Below are 17,454 nucleotides of genomic sequence, written 5' to 3'. Positions count from 1 at the left end.
TTTGAAAAACATTTCCTAAATTACGCAATGAGATATTTTATGCGACAAACCAGACCGCAGGTCAACGGAATATCATGGGTGATGTTTTATATCAGTATTTTAACCATTGCAGACTGAGATAGACATGAAAGTAATCGAAGACGAAGAATTCCCATTCGTCATTAGCACACCTGCAGGTGTTGCCTCCATGTGCCATGCTGGGTTGTCGCCAGACATTGTGCTCGTGTTGAACTGCCTTTTGGGTCAACGACCCACATTGAATGCAGTTGAAATGTTCATAATGCATGTGGAGGCATAAATTTAAACACCCTAAGACCGCCAGTCAAGTTCGAGTTGAAAATCTAGTATAAGTGGCAGGAATGCTCGATGTGGGAAGTCGGTGAAGTACAAAATCGATGAAGTACTTTATGTTTGTACAAGAGCTGCGAATAACAAGGCTGCGCGAATATTGTATACACTGCCCCACTTCTTTAATATACTACGCCAGCAATGCCTATCCCTATGTAGTATTGTAAATTAATGAAATGTGTTAGGCTATGGTGCCTGCTTTCTGCGCTTAGCTTGTGACTTTTGGCCGCTCCCCTCAGCACTTCCAGAGATTTCACCCACAGAGCGCTTGCCTTTGATGGGGGGTGAAGTACCTTGTACTAGGCTGCAGAGATGCTCGACCCACCAGCGACTTTCACGGTCAGCACGGGATGATATTGTCGGCAGGAGCGTGAGTAAAAACTCCCTCACGTCGGCAGTGGTGACCTGGTATTGGCCACCGGGGGAAGGGGCTGCATCGGCGACCAACATGCCGCTGGGAAGATTTAGCTGACCAGATATCAAACGTCGCGCTGCCTGCGAGCAGATGTCCATCTTAGCGATGTTGCGGCTAAGGTCAACTATCGTCCTTTGCTGGTCTGCTATGATCTTGTCCCGTTCAGCGATGGTCTTGTGCTGATCCGCTATGGTTTTGTCCCCATCCAAGGTGTGGGCAAGGCGTAACGCTTTTTCTGCCTCCAACTCTAACTTCACTTGCTGTAATTCCGCCTCTAGCTTAAAGATTTTCTCCTGCAGAGGTTTGTTGGTAGAAGAGGTCGAACCCAGCACGGATTTGAGAAATTGATCCAGGCCTTGTGCTGCTTCGCCCGGAAGGTCGGAAAGGTGGGGTAGGACGGGCCGTCTGGTGCTGAGGATGTCAGTAGCTGGCGATACCTCTGCATGTGTGCTGTCGACCTGAGCATCCGCAAGTGCGTGGGTAGTATTCGGGTGCCTACCGCCCACATTGTAATGAGAAACGGTACGCTCAGCGTTCACCCGACTGCTGGTAGCCGTTATGGAAGGCCTGTCGCGTACCTGCAATCGCAAAGGGCCTGCAGATGCAGTAGGCGTTGCGGATAGGAGAGGGCCTGTGGTCGAGAGGGGTGGGGTCAACCGATCCGAGCTAGCGACATCATTGGATGAGTTTCTGTGCGTATGCGATGGCAGAGGGCCTGGAGATGCAGGAGAGCCTATGTGTCGGTGAGGGGTGGCTGGGTCATTATGGGTATGGGATGAGCCCTTAAGCTTAGGTCTGGTAGATGCGGGTGTGGATGGCGGCGGCGTAGGGGAGGTAGGACTTGTGCCGATGAGCTTGCTCCTGGTGACACGTCCGGGTCTCATATTACGCTGAACTTTCCTCAGAGATAATCGAACGTTGTCATCCAATACATGTGTGGCGGGATCCGTACGCCACACCTGGTAGTAAGCGGCCAAAGTGGCCTGGGGATTATCACCCGTTGACGATGCTAAAACACGCGCCTCTCCGACGTCTAGTTGGTAGGCCTCGCGTAAATAAGCCTGCCTCAGGTCCTGGGACCAGCTACAATCCATACCACGACCCTTCCCGCATTGAATGCATCGCAATTCATGTTGAGAAGAATTTCCAGAAATAGGGTATCTGCATTTGATATTTTTTTGTGCACACTGGGTGCACTGTAAAGGGTTAGCGTTAGAATGGCATCTGTGAAAACATCCTACCCCTTCTGCGATGTCACAATACCAACGCACAAAGCTAACGTCTGTAGTGCACGCCATGACGGCTTTCATAAAACCAGGGGCGATGTCCTGAGCAGTGTAGCGCACCTGAAGCGGTGCGCCTAATGGAATGTGCGAGGGCATATCTTCAGGGCGGCCGTAGGTAGGCAAATCATCGATTGAACCGTCACCAAGCCCCTCATCATCTACTTCCTCATCATCAGAAATAATGAGCACCACCTTCTTCTTCCGTCTAAGGCCCTTACTCTCCTGTGCGCCATCGTCCAACTGCTCGCTGCCTTGTAGCTCTGCTCCTTGCCTTACGTGCGAAGGTCCATCCTGGGATGAAGATTCGCGGCGGGTTGACTTAGCCATTAGAACGTTGTGAAAAATTGGGCTCGGTGGGGCAGCAGCCGTACTATTATGCGTGTGGTCTGACTTAGCATGGGGGTCTTGGTAATCACACCAAGTCAATGCCAAACTCCGCTCACGAGCAGTCAGTGGTACTCGGAGTTTCAATTGTTGGCACTTTAGTTGCACTTTAGCCGCTTTATTATTTGTGCGTCGCACACAATCGAGAGCTAGAAAGTGCATTTTTGTCCTCCACATTTGCGAGGACGAGCCCGGAGGTGCGATTCATGTCAAACCTCAAAGGACAATAGATGTGAAAAAAAACCATGTGGCACATCTAGAAGCCGTACGTCATAACAAAGGGTCAAACAAAAGTTGTCAAATTTTTGAAGACGAGACTCGAGATAAACTCGTGACCAGTCTGATGAGTACATCACTTGACTTTGGGGATTTGTACTTTGCAGACACTAGCTGCTAATCTATATGTTATGACCAACCTAAATCACGAGTTTTCACACTTGCCCATGTCCACATCTGCCGCTTTACATGCTCTCGACCGTCACGGACTTTACAGACACGCTTTTACGGTACATGGTAACATCAAAATGGAATTTCAAGAATTTACCTTTCACGTCCGACGCTCAGACGTCCGCGTCAGCTCTGATCTGAGTCATGGCGTGAAAATGTAGGCGTTGAAGTGTGTCCTCGAACCGAACACACCAAAGTGCTTAAGCCGCGTGTTTATACCGGTAAGGAGATGGCGCAAGAATCATATCTGATCCGATCATCAGAGATCTGGCAATCAAAGTATAGTATAGTCTATTGTAATACTAGGACCGCGAAACCGCCGAATTTCAGTCGTGTTCAGGTGAACATCGACAAACTTCACAAACTTTCCCACGAAACACGGTCAATGACCGGAGGAGCTAGGCTTGTGACCAGCCTGGCCTAATATAAGTACTGGTATTATCCTCCGCACGCGATACCTTACTCCTCTGCACGCTATGAATTATAAGATTTGTTCATTATAATACTGCTGTCAGTTCAGTTGCCTTGCATTCGAGGCTCCTAGTGAATCTTATATATGTCTCGCGTAGCCTCGCGGAGCTTATTTTTCAATATAGGCTCAACGAGGAGTTGGTCAAAACATATAGCCACATCTTTCAGCCTCGCTCAGCAACTTGTGGGTTCTGACTGGGAGTAAATTACTATCAGTTAGAACTCCCGATAGGTATGTCTCCCACAAACAGACTTCGCGTCAACGTTACGCCAGAAATTCTTTGCGAGGCCGTGACATTCTAGCTAGAATCCAAGCGGCCTATCATTTTTTTGCTGATTCTGGGATGGCCCTTTCCGGCTGTTCAGCAACGTGCAGCGCTGTCTTGGAGGGCGTATTACCCCCGTATGATGAAATTGGTGCTCTGTTACTGGTGCCTGCGGGGGGACGGGTGCTGATTGCGATAATAGCTGTGGAACCTGAGAGAAAGGTTCATAAAGAGTTGGGCGCAGAGAACCTGTTGGAGGAGGAATCTGTGAACGCTGGTCAGACCTTGCAGGGTCAAAAATACAGTGGGTCATCAAACCATGGTCAACCGCGTTACACGAGGCGCGTTCTGCATGTCTTGGGCTGAATGATATTTGGCAAGCCGGTATGCTCAAGGCGTCTAAGACATACCAGAATTGATCAGTTATGATTGGTAGCCAGTTCCGATGGACCTACCTGAGACCTTGGCTATGTCATCTTCTGTGAACCCGTAACATTCAACTGCGAAGCGAGAAGCATCAGGTGAAGCGGGTTTATGAGAAGGAGGCGTCGGAAGGGATGCTGAAGGCAGAGATGCGGGCATCCAGGGACGCTGAATGAGGCCCATCAACAGCTCGCTGCGCCAGAACGTAGCAAGTGTACGCAACGATACAAGGAAGGAATAAGATGCAAAGTAGTGTCCGATGGCTGGCACATGGATTGAGACGATGATTCGCCCCTGTAAGTTTGAGACGACTAACTTGCCAATCATGAGCAATACTCCACGTGCAGTCGTGTACTCGAGAGTCCTCTTGGTAGGCATTGGAAAAATCAATTAACTCGGCGCGAGGGCTCAGGGTTACAAAGTGCCCCGAGGAGGACTTCTTCTGTGAGAAGAATGACGTTTTGCAGTTGATCGACTTCCTGGGGATAAATGAGCTCAGTTGGAGCAACGAAAACATGTTACATGCTGGGCTCTCGCTGTGTATAAGGGAGACATCTTTTCCTGTAATTTTAGCCTGACACGCCCTTGCTACGTCGCGAAGCCTGCGTCCGCACTCCTCCGTCTTTGTTGCAAGGAATATGCAGGAAGCTGCCATGTCCTAGAAGGAACGTCTTCCGCATCATCTAGAAATTGTGAGATAAGAATGCCTGTCTGTGATAATCTTCCATGGAATATCTCATAAAAAAGCGGTGAAGCTAGGTCACGGCTATAAACATGGCGGAAGTGGGGCTGCGGAATGAAACGGGCGTGAAAAGAAGATTGAGAGGCAGCAATTGACCAAGGGCTGACGATTTAAGGGGAGAACAAAAGCGGAACAAAAATTCGACGCCCCTAGGTGGATCATACAGCTCCTTCGCGATCGTAAATAGACGGGAGGCGAGCATAGATGCTCGCCGAGTGGTGGTGATGAAATTCCCCACCCAAGCGTGGACGCTTGGGTGAGAGAATTAGGCAGCAGGCGAGCGCAAGCGCTCGCCATTGTAGGGCCATGGTAACGGCAATTTCTGCCCAAGCGTGGATGCTTGGGTGAGAGAATTGGGCAGCAGGCGAGCGCAGGTGCTTGCCGTTCTGGGGAGATGGTGATGGCAATTTCCACCCAAGCGTGAACGCTTGAGTAAGAGAGTTTAGCGGCAAGCAAGCGCAAGCGCTTGTCGTTCTGGGGCGATGATGATGGCAATTTCTACCCAGGCGTGAGCGCTTGAGTAAGAGAGTTGAGCAGCAGGCGAGCGCAGGTGCTTGTCGTTCTGGGGCGATGGTGATGGCAATTTCTACCCAAGCGTAAACGCTTGGGTGAGAGACTTTGGCGGCAGGCAAGCGCAGGCGCTTGCCGTTGTGGGATGGTGGTGATGGCAACTTCCACCCAAGCGTGAACGCTTGGATGAGAGAATTTGGCAGCAGGCAAGCGCAGGCGCTCGCTGTTTTGAGACAATGGTGATGGCGATTCACACCCAAGCGTGAACGCTTGGATGAGAGAATTTGGCAGCAGGCAAGCGCAGGCGCTCGCTGTTTTGAGAAAATTGTGATGGCGATTCACACCCGAGCGTAGACGCCTGGGCGGGAGAATCAGGCAGCAGGCAATAGCACTCGCAATCCCCTTCCAAAGCGTTGACGCTATGGTGTAGGCGCTCGCACTTACTGGGCAAGCATGTGGATTTTTGGTCCTGGTAGACCATCGACGGGCAAAAAGGAGATGCAGCATGGGGCCTGGTTAGACCCGGTGCGCCATGGAAGACAAGGATGTACATATGCTGAGTGGCAAGGAAAGGTTTCGCACCGCCTTACATCAGCATTCCCAAAAGGAAGAGGCGCAGGATGACTCATCACACCCAGGGATATGTATCGATAGATATTAGACATCGAAACCATAGACCATATCGACTCCTTTGGAAGTGTTTAGAATAAACCGGCACTTTTCGAGAAGAAAAGATAAAGATCGAGAATTGTTTAGATGAGATTCTCGTCCGGCTTAGATGGGTTTTTGCATCAAAAAGGATCCTGTTTGGCTGGAAAGATACACGTCTAATGCAATAGAATGAGTATCGACGGGTATCGCTATGAATGGGTGCTATTATGGTGATATAGGGTAGGGTATCCGCTGCTCGTCTGGGTCACCAGCCATCCTGCTTCGCACCATATCGCCTACTAGAGCTGCTATCCACGCTCCTCGGGTCCACTGATTGCAGAAACAGAGACTAATCCGAACCGGGAACACCTTGAGCAGACGACGACGAGTTGAGCTGGAAAAGAGGATATCAGTATGTGATCCAGAACGAGAAAAACACAACACTCACGCGAGCAGCGGCAGGCTTGTACTAACCTATGATAGTGGCAAGTTAGCTCTTCTTGGTCAGCAACTAAGTGGCACCCCGAAGAAGACCCCGAAACAGCAACGCACCCAACGGCGCCTCCGCCGCCTCTACGCCCACCAAATCTTCCCTTTTTTCTCCTCGAATCCTCCTTATATCCCAATTTCCTAGTTATTCTTTATTGTTTATTCTGCCTTTACACTACTCGAAAACCCATGTCGGAGGAACCAGGCCCCCTCAGCCAGGAACCAAAAACAAGGCCCAAACGCGGAACAGCATCCTTCCGCCCACCCAATAGATCGATTCCAGACCTTATAAGCAACCCAATAAGTAGATGAGAATACAGCAAGGGCAGAACTAGCAAGGCGATTCTTTATCACGCCTGCCTCCGAAATCACCCTAGACACGCTAGTAGCGGCTCTACTAGACTTCACGGTGCAGGCCAACTCCCTTACTCCTATGCATGTGGACATCATACGGGCGGTGGCGATACTCCTCTTCACGACAGATCACGACAGGAAAACTAAACTCTTAGCGGATACTATCGTAGAAAGAATGCAGGAACCACTCGCTAGGCTAGAGGAAGTAGCGACGAAACATGAATCCAAGATGGACATTCTGACTCGGGTTACGGATGAAGTGCGTGATTCCCTAGACTCTGCTACATCAAGAGTCGCAGAAGCTACGGAACAATCGCAACTTGCAGCAACAGAGCTCTCGAAAGACAGAATCAACCATGAATGGTCAGTGAATACACCGCAAAATGATAGTCCTCATTCCTACGCGAAAGCCCTCAAATCGAACAACGCAAGACCAACCCCCAGCATGCTAGCCAAAAGCGAAGCGCAAAACAAGCAAGTACTACTTGACAAGGAAGCAGCTCAAACCTGACCGATCTTACGGAGAATGAGCTGGTAAAAAGGGCCTCTAAGGCTCTCGACACCCTGAGAGAACAGGGCTTTGACATCCCAGAAAAGGCTGACTTCACAAGCGTCCGGAAACTCAAACGTGGCGGTGCGCTATTCGAGGTGGACGGTCCTGACACCAAACTCTGGCTTAACACCCCCAGCAACGGCAAAGCTTTTGCTCAAGAATTCGGAGGAGACACGACTATCAAAGACCGCACTTTTCAAGTAATCGCTGAATACGTACCAATCTCCTTCAATCTCGAATCAAGCTCAGACCTCAGGGAAATAGAGGAACGGAGTAACCTCAGCCCAGGCACCATAGTGAAGGCCAAATGGCTCAAACCTGTCGCCAGACGCAACCCAGGACGGAGAACTGCTTTCTGTGTCATCGCATGCGCATCTAGGAAAAGTGCCAATGAAGTGATCAGACTTGGCATAACCATCGAAGGCAGGAAATCTGCGGCTCGCAAACTCCTCCCGGAGCCCACCAGATGCCTCAAATGCCAGCAGCTTTCCAGCTCGCACATCGCTTTCAACTGCCCGAACAAGGAAGACACCTGTGGCACATGTGCCGACACACCGTCCACTCCCAATGCTGCCACCACCAACCCCAATCATTCCCCCTCCCCCTCCACTCAAAGCAACGCAACGAGCATCGCTGGTAGCCTCTCACCAACACGCCCCCAATGAGGGACGAAGCCCAATCCAACAATGGCAACGGCAGCACCCACCTCCGCATTTGGCAACAAAACCTCCACGAAGGATAAGTCAATAAAGGAAGGGTGACTGACGACATCGCCGACATACTACTCATCTAGTAGATGAATTTATCCCCAGGTTTGCACAAACAGCATCAGAATTACTAGCATACAAGCTACCAAATGACTGGTGACCGAGAACCGAGTGACTGGTTACTATGGAATGTTGAATTCACCCAAGATGTCAGTCACATGCATGGGGTAGTAGTGCTGACAGTTTCCCGGATGTATCAGGTTGTTTGTGGAATTTTCAATTTCAGCCGTTGCTCAGTACAACCAAACATTAGCCACCAAGTAAGTATGTAAGGAAGTGCCAAGATCAAAGTAGTTCTGGTGACAACTCTATCCGAGTCGCTGGAACCTTTACCCAAATCCCTGAGTCGCTATTTCGCAGGGGTAGATTGAATATCATCGAAGTGCGCATGGATTAAGGAAAGTAAGTCTGTTAAGTCGGTGTCTGCCTGGCTATCGCCAGTAGGTAGATCTTGTTGCGAGATTAGCTGTAACACGCAGTCTGCAAGCTGTGTGTGAGCGCTCATGGTCGCGAATTCTTGCTCTTGCTCGGCGAGCTTCCCTAGTAATTGCTCCGTCTCTACCTCTAGGTGGCGGATCTTTTGTTCCAGGCCATTGATGACCCCATCCTGTAGCTTCCCATTCTCTAGCTCCTGATCTTGGCGGACGAGCCTGCCTCGCAGTTGATCATTTTCTACCTCTAGTAGGCAGATTTTTTGTTCCAAGCATTTGCCGGCAACCCCCTGTTTCAGCTGCCCATTTTCCAGCGTTAGCGAGCAGATCCTATCCTCCAGGCTTCTGGTGACAGCAACGTGTCTAGAACTTTGTTGATCCACAACGCTTCTGAGAAAGTCGCATGTCTGCAATGAACCTTGCAGCATTTTCAACAGGTACGATTCGGCCTCCTGACGATTAGTGAGATCTGCCTGCAAGGATAGGTCCTCCACGACAAGTTTTGCTAGTCCATTCGACAAGGTAGCCATATTGGACTTGAGTCTGACGATATCACAGGAGGGAAGTCGGGGATCCTGTGCGGCATTACTGTGGATATTTAGCGTAGTGATGTTTAGAGGTGTAGTCGTAGGCGGGGAAAAATTCGCAGGCACTACGGTAGGGATGCTTTGGAGCTGACACAGGCCTGGAGAAATGGGTGTCGAAGCTGAAAGAGGTGGAAGGTGCCCTGCGAGGAGTCGGTCAGGGATTTGGGGGTAAAAGCTGCAACCTACCTAGAGAAAATCTGACAGGTGCATGTGTCGAGGTACCCTGGGATGAGGGTGGTGGTGGTGGGGACGCCTGGACTGGAGATGGTGGGGACGCCTGGACGGGAGATGGTGGGGACGCCTGGACGGGAGGTGGTGGGGACGCCTGGACGGGAGATGGTGGGGACACCTGGACTGGAGGTGGTGGGGACGCCTGGACGGGAGGTGGTGGGGACGCCTGGACGGGAGATGGTGGGGACGCCTGGACGGGAGATGGTGGGGACGCCTGGACTGGAGGTGGCTGTTCCGGTGGGGAAGGAACTATCAGCTTGATGCGCTTAAGTGGCTTACGCTGTGGCTCAGGCAAAGACGATTGCGTCGAGGGGTGTTGTGCAGATGTCTGCTGCATGAGGCGGCTATGCCGTACGGGAGTGACCCTGTTATTATTCCTCTTGCGTGGGTGCTCCCAGGAAAGGTTTGTATGAAGGGCCTTCAAGCGCTCTCGCAACTCGTCGTCAGAGGAGCGTCTAGCGGGTTCTGCAATCCAAGTCTGGTAGTACCTGCTTAGAGTACCTTGTGGATCTTTTTCCTTCGAGGATGCCAATACATATGCCTCTCCAACATCTAGCTGGTATGCCTCGCGTATATATACCTCCAAGAGATCTTGGAGCCAGCTACATACCCCACCGTGTTCATTGCGGCAAGCAGTGCATCTAAAGTTGCGCTGGGTGTCGTTCGCCATAGGCGGGTACCCGCAGGCCACTACCTTTTTTGCACACGCGCTGCACTGAGATGAAAATTAGCGTCAGCACCATGTTTGAATAGCAAACGAAACTTACTTCACGAGGGCATGTGGTCATAAACCATCGAATAAAGCTGGGCTTGCTAACCTCGAGCTTAGCTTCCTTCAGGAATGTGGGGGTGAGATCCCTGGCAGTCCTGCGCGTGACTGGCGCGCCTAAGGAGATATGAGATGGCATGTTTGAGGGGCGAGCGCATGTTAGCTGGGACGGGTTGTCCTCAGGGTCGAGATCCTCATGCATTTTCCTTTTACCTACAGCTCGAACGCGTCGTTGCTCCTCCGCAGGATCCCTCTCGTCCGATCTACCCACCATCAGTTCCGCAGGATCCCTCGTGCCTCCAGAACCACCAACACCACCTACGATTTGCGAGGGGAGAGATCCTACTCTCTGTCCACTGGAGCTATTCTTGACCTTGCGTGCCATTGTATCAAGTGGATGTGCAAGTTAGTAACGGCCGGTCTGGGTGCTTGTCTGCGCGTTCTGTATCTGGGGTCAGGCCCGGGTATTAAAGCGGAGTTTCAAGAGCTGCCCGCCCGCTGCTCTACATCACATCGCCAATTGTCCATCATGGATTCGGTGATACCAGCATCGTCACAGGATAATATTGCCTTCCTTACCAGCCTGTCCCTATCCATACGCCATCGACAAAAAATGTCTTCTCAACAACATACTCCTCGACGACGTGCCCTCACTGTCACCAGTGTCCAAGTTCCTAAAGGGCCCCCCTGCCCTATCTACAACTCTGGATTCGCGAATGCCTTGACGTGAGGAAGTCCTTCCCCAGTCTGCCGTTCCCGCCGGCCGTTTTAGACGCGCAATCTACAAGCACTTTGTCCGGTGTGTCTGCGAGTCCCCCACATGCACCATGATATGAATTTTTTTTGATCAGCCACAACTTGAAGCTCCTGACCCCAGCAGGCACGTTTAGGAAAGATGGTACAATCCTGAAGTTCATTCGTTTTACATGGAGACCGTGAAATGGCAGCAGCTAGTAGCCCTTATGCAAATGAACGTTTGAACCAGCGCCGTGATTTTGATATCTGTCGTACCAGTGGCTGACTTCCATCCCTTGCTTCGTCGTCTCCTTCTCCATTCACACTGTAGACCTCTACTCACATGAATGATTATTATGTACATCAAATGGCCACCGTAACTTCAGCTCAGCATTACAGCAGATGTGTCTTGTCCCTAGCAACGTTTTCTATGGACGACTATACCGTCTTTGCACCTGTTTACGGATTTATTGAGTGTAACTTATGATACTTATCTTCGTTTTTTTGTTTCTCGCCTTGAAGATGCTTATGCATCTCATGATTCTTTCCGCCCAGACCTGACCTTACCTTTTACTGCATGACTGCCGCATCTCCTGCCTGACTTCACATAATGATAGGAGTGTCTAGTTCATTCTCTGCCGCCGTACTGTTGTATGTCGGATCTTTGTAACGTGACGCGCCGCACTTGTGTGACGTCATCGATTTTGCGATACGCCGCTGGTTGTGATGCCTTTGCGAGTACTCATCATATCGTCGTTTTCTGCTCAGTCTTTCAGGCCATCCGAAGCGCCGCCTGTGTCAGCAGTGAGCACCAACCTTGCTTGCTCCCAGGCTGATTTTCTCACCTAAATATCCTACAGTAGAGTCATCAATTTCTCTGTAATGTTGACGAAGTTGTTTGAACTCTCAAGCACTAACTGTGAAAAATCTGGTTTCTTTAGTAGTCCTGAAATATCGAACGATCTACTACTGCGAGTGAATTCTGGCAAATACAGGAAAATTGTCCTGTTTAGTGCGTATCTCGAAATTCTACTCACTCACCACACCCACACAATCAACTTTACGGCGGCTTCTACTTCCGACTCAGCCAGCATCGGTCTCCAGCATCCTAATGTCCAGTCTGTCAGCTCAAGGGATATCTATCGGTCCCGCACAGATGAATTCATTGAATCACGGAAAAGAAATGTGTTGAGGGGCGGGTTAAAAGATGAAACTACTACCACTTCGTTCAGTACTCTTCGGCTCTCGTATTCGGCTCACACGTGGAAGTTACGAACATGAGACTGATTGCACATGTCCCATATTGATTATATAGAGTTTGTAAAGTTTTACCATCTTTTTGTAATCGCTCTCGCAACAAATCTATGTATGGTTTTGAACCCTGCCGAGCCGTCGCAAGCCGAAATGCCGTCCTCAAACGCCAGAGCGATCGATCAAATGCATTAGTAATTTGTTTGGCTATCTACATAGAAACAAATAGCCCGTGGTCACTCCGAGGCAGCTCGTATCATCATGGCCTCCTCTTCGTCCTCAGCTCCATCCAAAGATCCATACCTTCAGCTCAAGGGTGTGGAACATAGGAAGCTCGGTGAGGAATCTGGGGAGGTGATGGAGCAGGTGGACTCTGCAGGCTACGAACACCAGGAGAGAGGACAGCACAAGAGAAAAAACCAGCAGGATGATCTTTTGGAGAGAAGGAAAAGGCGTATGAGAGAGCCATTACAGATGCGGTCTGCGGAAGAGCCTGCGCAGGGGAGATTTGCGCTCATGCAGAAGGACCACCCGGTCAAGGAGTCCGCCTCGAATGACATCAGGATAAAAGAGGACCTCGCTTCTGACTTGATACCCTCTGAGATGCCCTACGGGACTGAGACTGTCCGGTGGCACAACGGCCAGGTCACCGTACTTCCTGCAGTCATGCGCGACGGACACAATGTCCTTGAAAATGATGCAAAACGTGTTCGCCAGATGGCAGCCCTCCCGATCTCATCACCAGCTTCCTTTCGCGTCGACCACATCGATGCAACGGGCCTGCAGGACGGAGATCTCCGTAGTCGAGTATCTGCTGCTTTGAGGGATGGCCGTTGTGCGGTCGTACACAGGGCAGCGGAGCCGGGCCCTGAAAAACTTACTCTGCAATATCTACATGATCAGTTTGGAATATCTGACCGGCTGTGCTCCCTCCACGGTCAGCTGAAACGTATATGCGCCACTTATTACTCACTGTTGCATTAGACATGGCACGACGCGCTGATGATTGGACACACCCCCACAAAGATGGGACCATAGGGCGCCTATTGGATGGAATTCAATATCCTGATGAGCAGCTTTGCGCTCTGGACATCCCGCTCCCTGCCTTTACGGTCCCGTCGCCCTTCGAGTACGTCTGCCTCACGATTGAACATGATGCTAAACAAATTCACTTCATTAGAACCTTAGACCATGCTGCCGTCTATGCATGGGGCGAGACCACACATGAATACCCCTTGGAAGACACCCGACCCCATCCAGATGCCTTCCTGAACCGAAGTTGGGGTCTTCTGCATCAAGCCGGAATTTATACAGCTCCTCACCATGACTCAAATGGCCGCAGCACATTTGTCAGAATCGTGTCTGGCATGAAGATGTGGGCCGTTTACGACCTGGAAGATACCTCAACATCTCGTGACGAGGCTTCAGACGCATTCTACAGGCTCTGTGACATAGACAGCGATCTTTCCCAACTTCCGAAGGGCTTGGTGGCAGAGGTCGTGGTGCTCCACGCGGGCGACATGCTGTAAGCTTCAATGGATCTCCCCTATACCTTACCCTGACCTGCATGCCACAGATTTATGCCACCCGGGAAATTTCATGAGGTCTATACGCCGCTGGTGACGTTTGCTATGGGTGGGCACTTCCTTTCTTACCTCACCATGCACCTGTCCGAGTGGTCATGCTTTCTGGACAATCTGTACGGGTCTCTATTTACCAACCAGGAACATCAAGATACCCTTTTGGTCCTGCGTCGCATGGTGGTGGCTGTCCCACGGTTGTCCCATTGCAGTAGGTTACGCTTTATCTTACTAGCGATTGATATTCACGATTGCCCCGTCGGTTAGAGCTGTACTATCGCGCAATAGTAGCACTCTGTACCATGGTGCTCAACCCAGGTCAGTATATATCACAGCGTGCTAGTGAGGATGGAGACATGCCGCATCAATTTGGCAAGGGGGGGAAGAAGGCAAGGAGACGGAAAGCGGTTAAGACTGCTTCTAAAAATAACGTAGAATCGAAGCACTGCATTGACAGGGCCGATGAAATTGCGAACCGTGTCCTGCAGACCCTTAAACTCGACGGCTCACGGGCTGCGTCGGTCTTGGATGACCAACCATACGATGAGGTGGGAAATGAGGTCGAACTTGGGGACGAACTTGCACAGTTCCAAGCATATTGAGTGGTCACGGTGATAAGTAGATACACGTGATACCCCAGACCAAGGATATCTGGTGACACTTTGGTATTCATGGTATCTGCTTCATTTCTAGCGCGGTGTTTTGCATATAGAGCTACGGATCAAAAGGTGGGACTTTGATCGACATTTCGACTAGCTATAGACAGTGTATCAAAAAATGGAAAAAGTACCTACTGTTCTAGCGTAGATATCACGATTCGCAAATGATGTATTGGATATTGAGGCCATGAAGTGTCTGCAACATCATGATGAAAGGGTGCTTGAAAATTTGAAGTAAACTTAGAAAGGCGTCTGGTATATAACGAGGTCAGGCTCCGACTCGGAGCTTACGCTGGACGATGCAAGGGTATAGCAGGCCAGATGTGTGATGATATGTCATACATTGCTTAAATAATGGTCCTAGCAAAAGTTTGGACGTTAGATACTGTCTGAAGGCATCTAGGGACTTTTAATGGCGGGAATGGAGCCAGTCTTTGCACTTTGCTTCCCTGTGGTCTGCAGGTGATGCTGTGTTGTCGAAGGTGGTTCCCACATCAGGGAAAACTCCGGATTTTGCCAAGCGCTCAGCGCTTGCTTTCAGCTATGAGGATGAGCCGTTTCTTGATACATCTTCCGTCAAGTAGACTGCAGGCACACGTACCTAGGGACATCCTCACATCGTCGTGAGGACGGATGAAGGCAGGGCACTCCAATATTCAATGGCAGACTGATTCCTCCTTCTGATGGCACAATGAGCATACGGTGGGTGGGAGTTTCGATATGCAGTAGAGATGCTTGTTAAAAGGGATGTGGCCGGTTCCGAGTCTGAACAGGAGTAAGCTTTGTTGACGGTCAGTGGTGGGGCTAGCAAACTGCGATTGATGCTGCGGAGGGTTCATGCTTTGGAGTTTGGGGTATAGTGGGCCAAATGCACTATTACTATTAAATCACGTGCACGCACAATTTTCGCGCGCGCGCAGACACTTCAACGTTTTCCATATAACGCAGCGGTGTATAGCAGTTCAACGTAGAGTCAAATATAAAATAAGTGCTTGGGTCAAAACAGTCTGGGGGATTAGGTATCAAGTCAAATTAGTTGCTTGTATGCCCGGGCCGTAAGTATAAACGAAAAAAGTGATCAATGTTCGATACCGTCATTTCCTATCCCAGGGTTTGGCCTTTGGTTTGACGAACATCCTGAATGCTGATCTAGATTATGCGAGTCGGGGAACGTTAATCAGCGCCTGCAGATTCCGTGGACGGCCAAAACCAAGATGCCTGGGCCCATGTGCTGCATGAGTCGAAGAAACTGAGGCAGAAGCAGTGGTAGTAGTATTAGTAGTTGTAAAGGTACTGCTGGACTCGGATTCGAGTCGGAGGGTACTAGTAGCATATGTTCTTCGGGAGTACCAAAATCAATAGCATGATTGTCGCCGTAGTATTCATCCACCGGTGTGACACTGGCAAGCAGTGTGCTTGATACTAAGTCATCCAGCGGTACGTTCGAAGTTGGTTTGTCTTCAGCTGGCAGGATCTCATTCGAACGAAGGTCTTCCAACATCTCAGGCTCTTATTCCAGCCGTGTCACATCAATTTGTGCCACACTGCTCCTCTCGTCGCCACTGAGGTTGGCGAAAATTTAATGCTGTGTAAAAAACGGATGGGACTTACATTCTATACCAGTGTCTACCGGTGTAGTATTTATTGAACCTGACCCTGCGAGCTCCATCTGATGGTCAGAGGCAACTTCAAAATAGGTAGTAAGAATGCAAAATAATGAATGGAGAAGTTGTCACATAGCTCGGCGGCGCTTTCTTTGCGGCAGGTTTGTCCTTTCACCTTTACCGCTGTGATCTTCCACCAGTTCAAACATCAGAATCTGAGTCAGAATCAAGGAAGGTCGCAAACAACTTGGTACCACCGGATCGAGTTCGTTTTGTAAGATTAGGAGAGTCTGAGCATAAGAATGGTGAGAATGTATGAGCAGGAAGAGTCAATCAAGGTGCGAAACCTTTTCCCTTTGGGAGCACTGACACCTCATTCTCAGACTCATCCACGTCATCGCTTCGAACTGTGCCTATGTCCTCTGCCCCTACAACTTCGCTCATTGAATCATCAAAAGAATCTGGGTCCCTTCGCGCATGGTACCTGGACAATGAGTTACCATATACGAGTCATGACATGCCGAGTAAGTTTCTACTATCGAGTCAGGACTCACCGAAATAAATGAACTGATCAGTCCACTTCCGTCCAGCAGGATGACGAGTCCTCAAAATTTCACTGCCTGTAAGTCCCTCCTGACTGCTCTTGACCATATTCTTGCCACTTTTGACAATCAAATACCAGCGAAACCCATCAGCACCTGCCGGTGTCGAGTCGAGGCAATCAAAGAGACGAGGGAAGAGAGTGCGCAGATATCCATCAATGTCACTTTTTGTCATGCCTGGCGCAAGTCCACTGCGCCCTCTGGACTTCGGTGAATGGCCTGAAGCTGCTGGCCGACAGGTATTGTGCTGAATTGACGTCGAGGAACCTTGGCTCCCGTCGCTTCAAACACCTCCTGGTCGTATCGTGGTTCAGTGCACTCTGGACAATGGTCGAGAGATGCGAAAGGGGCGGTAAAGCCAATACACGTGTTAAGACACATGTCGTGCTTTATCTCCTCGACTCCAGTGATTTGCGAAACAAGGGACTTTAATCTGACGGTGTGAGCTCCATGTCATTATTATACTCCTTGATCGCAGAGGCTGCTTTCGTGTAGTCATCATCAGCATTATTGAGCGCGAGGTACAGGTGGACAGCGAGTTTGAGTTCAGGGTCGTCGTCGATGGAAGATGGGTGATTAGGTGGATTCCTGAGTCTCTCGGTAGCATCTGGACTTAGACCAGTACCGGAACCATCTAATTATGCATTCTGAAGTGCAAGGATGCAAGCGAGAGATGCACGTAAGTCTCCGCGCTTGACATTGGCATAGATATTATCGAGAACCTCCTCGTCCGCATCCAGAGGTTCGGGAACGGGAAATGAATTGTCTGGATTTTCCTCGACTGGATGAGCTTGTGGAGAGCTAGTGTTTCGGGGAGGATGCTCTTCAAAGTGTTCCCTCTTCTCTGAATCTTGGTATTGCTAATGCAGATATGAGCTCGTTACTACGTTGCATGAAAC

At 50.1% G+C, this 17,454-nt stretch overlaps 6 protein-coding genes across 6 annotated transcripts; 2 read left to right on the top strand and 4 right to left on the bottom strand.

The window, feature by feature from the left end:
* Positions 1-534: 534 nt before the first annotated feature.
* HD556DRAFT_1449024 (uncharacterized protein) lies at positions 535-2,376 on the bottom strand (the record flags this gene model as incomplete). Its single annotated transcript, XM_041307531.1, has 2 exons — positions 535-1,959; positions 2,005-2,376. 2 exons carry the CDS (start codon positions 2,374-2,376, stop codon positions 535-537), a joined length of 1,797 nt encoding a protein of 598 aa, XP_041154593.1.
* A 1,297-nt stretch (positions 2,377-3,673) lies between these two features.
* HD556DRAFT_1434502 (uncharacterized protein) lies at positions 3,674-4,984 on the bottom strand (the record flags this gene model as incomplete). The annotated part of the gene is given in 12 exon segments (XM_041305331.1): positions 3,674-3,779; positions 3,799-3,803; positions 3,829-3,882; positions 3,954-4,006; positions 4,073-4,208; positions 4,228-4,303; positions 4,382-4,394; positions 4,459-4,519; positions 4,567-4,698; positions 4,748-4,775; positions 4,815-4,829; positions 4,890-4,984. 12 exon segments carry the CDS (start codon positions 4,982-4,984, stop codon positions 3,674-3,676), a joined length of 774 nt encoding a protein of 257 aa, XP_041154592.1.
* Positions 4,985-7,395: 2,411 nt separating this feature from the next.
* On the top strand, positions 7,396-8,004 carry HD556DRAFT_1247151 (uncharacterized protein; the record flags this gene model as incomplete). Its single annotated transcript, XM_041298670.1, has 1 exon — positions 7,396-8,004. A coding segment is annotated over one exon (609 nt), but the record flags the coding sequence as incomplete, so codon positions are not given.
* A 1,365-nt stretch (positions 8,005-9,369) lies between these two features.
* On the bottom strand, positions 9,370-9,603 carry HD556DRAFT_1210050 (uncharacterized protein; the record flags this gene model as incomplete). Its single annotated transcript, XM_041296544.1, has 1 exon — positions 9,370-9,603. A coding segment is annotated over one exon (234 nt), but the record flags the coding sequence as incomplete, so codon positions are not given.
* A 2,768-nt stretch (positions 9,604-12,371) lies between these two features.
* Positions 12,372-14,292, top strand: HD556DRAFT_1449020 (uncharacterized protein; the record flags this gene model as incomplete). The annotated part of the gene is made up of 5 exons (XM_041307530.1): positions 12,372-13,047; positions 13,095-13,239; positions 13,291-13,635; positions 13,687-13,901; positions 13,958-14,292. 5 exons carry the CDS (start codon positions 12,372-12,374, stop codon positions 14,290-14,292), a joined length of 1,716 nt encoding a protein of 571 aa, XP_041154589.1.
* Positions 14,293-16,726: 2,434 nt separating this feature from the next.
* HD556DRAFT_1247168 (uncharacterized protein) lies at positions 16,727-16,984 on the bottom strand (the record flags this gene model as incomplete). Its single annotated transcript, XM_041298674.1, has 1 exon — positions 16,727-16,984. A coding segment is annotated over one exon (258 nt), but the record flags the coding sequence as incomplete, so codon positions are not given.
* Positions 16,985-17,454: the final 470 nt, after the last annotated feature.

The sequence above is a fragment of the Suillus plorans genome (assembly GCF_016647745.1).
Source record: "Suillus plorans strain S12 chromosome Unknown HD556scaffold_82, whole genome shotgun sequence".
NCBI lineage: Eukaryota > Fungi > Basidiomycota > Agaricomycetes > Boletales > Suillaceae > Suillus > Suillus plorans.
The sequence above is the reverse complement of the archived record's forward strand: the minus strand, read 5'-3'. Positions and strand labels throughout refer to the sequence as shown.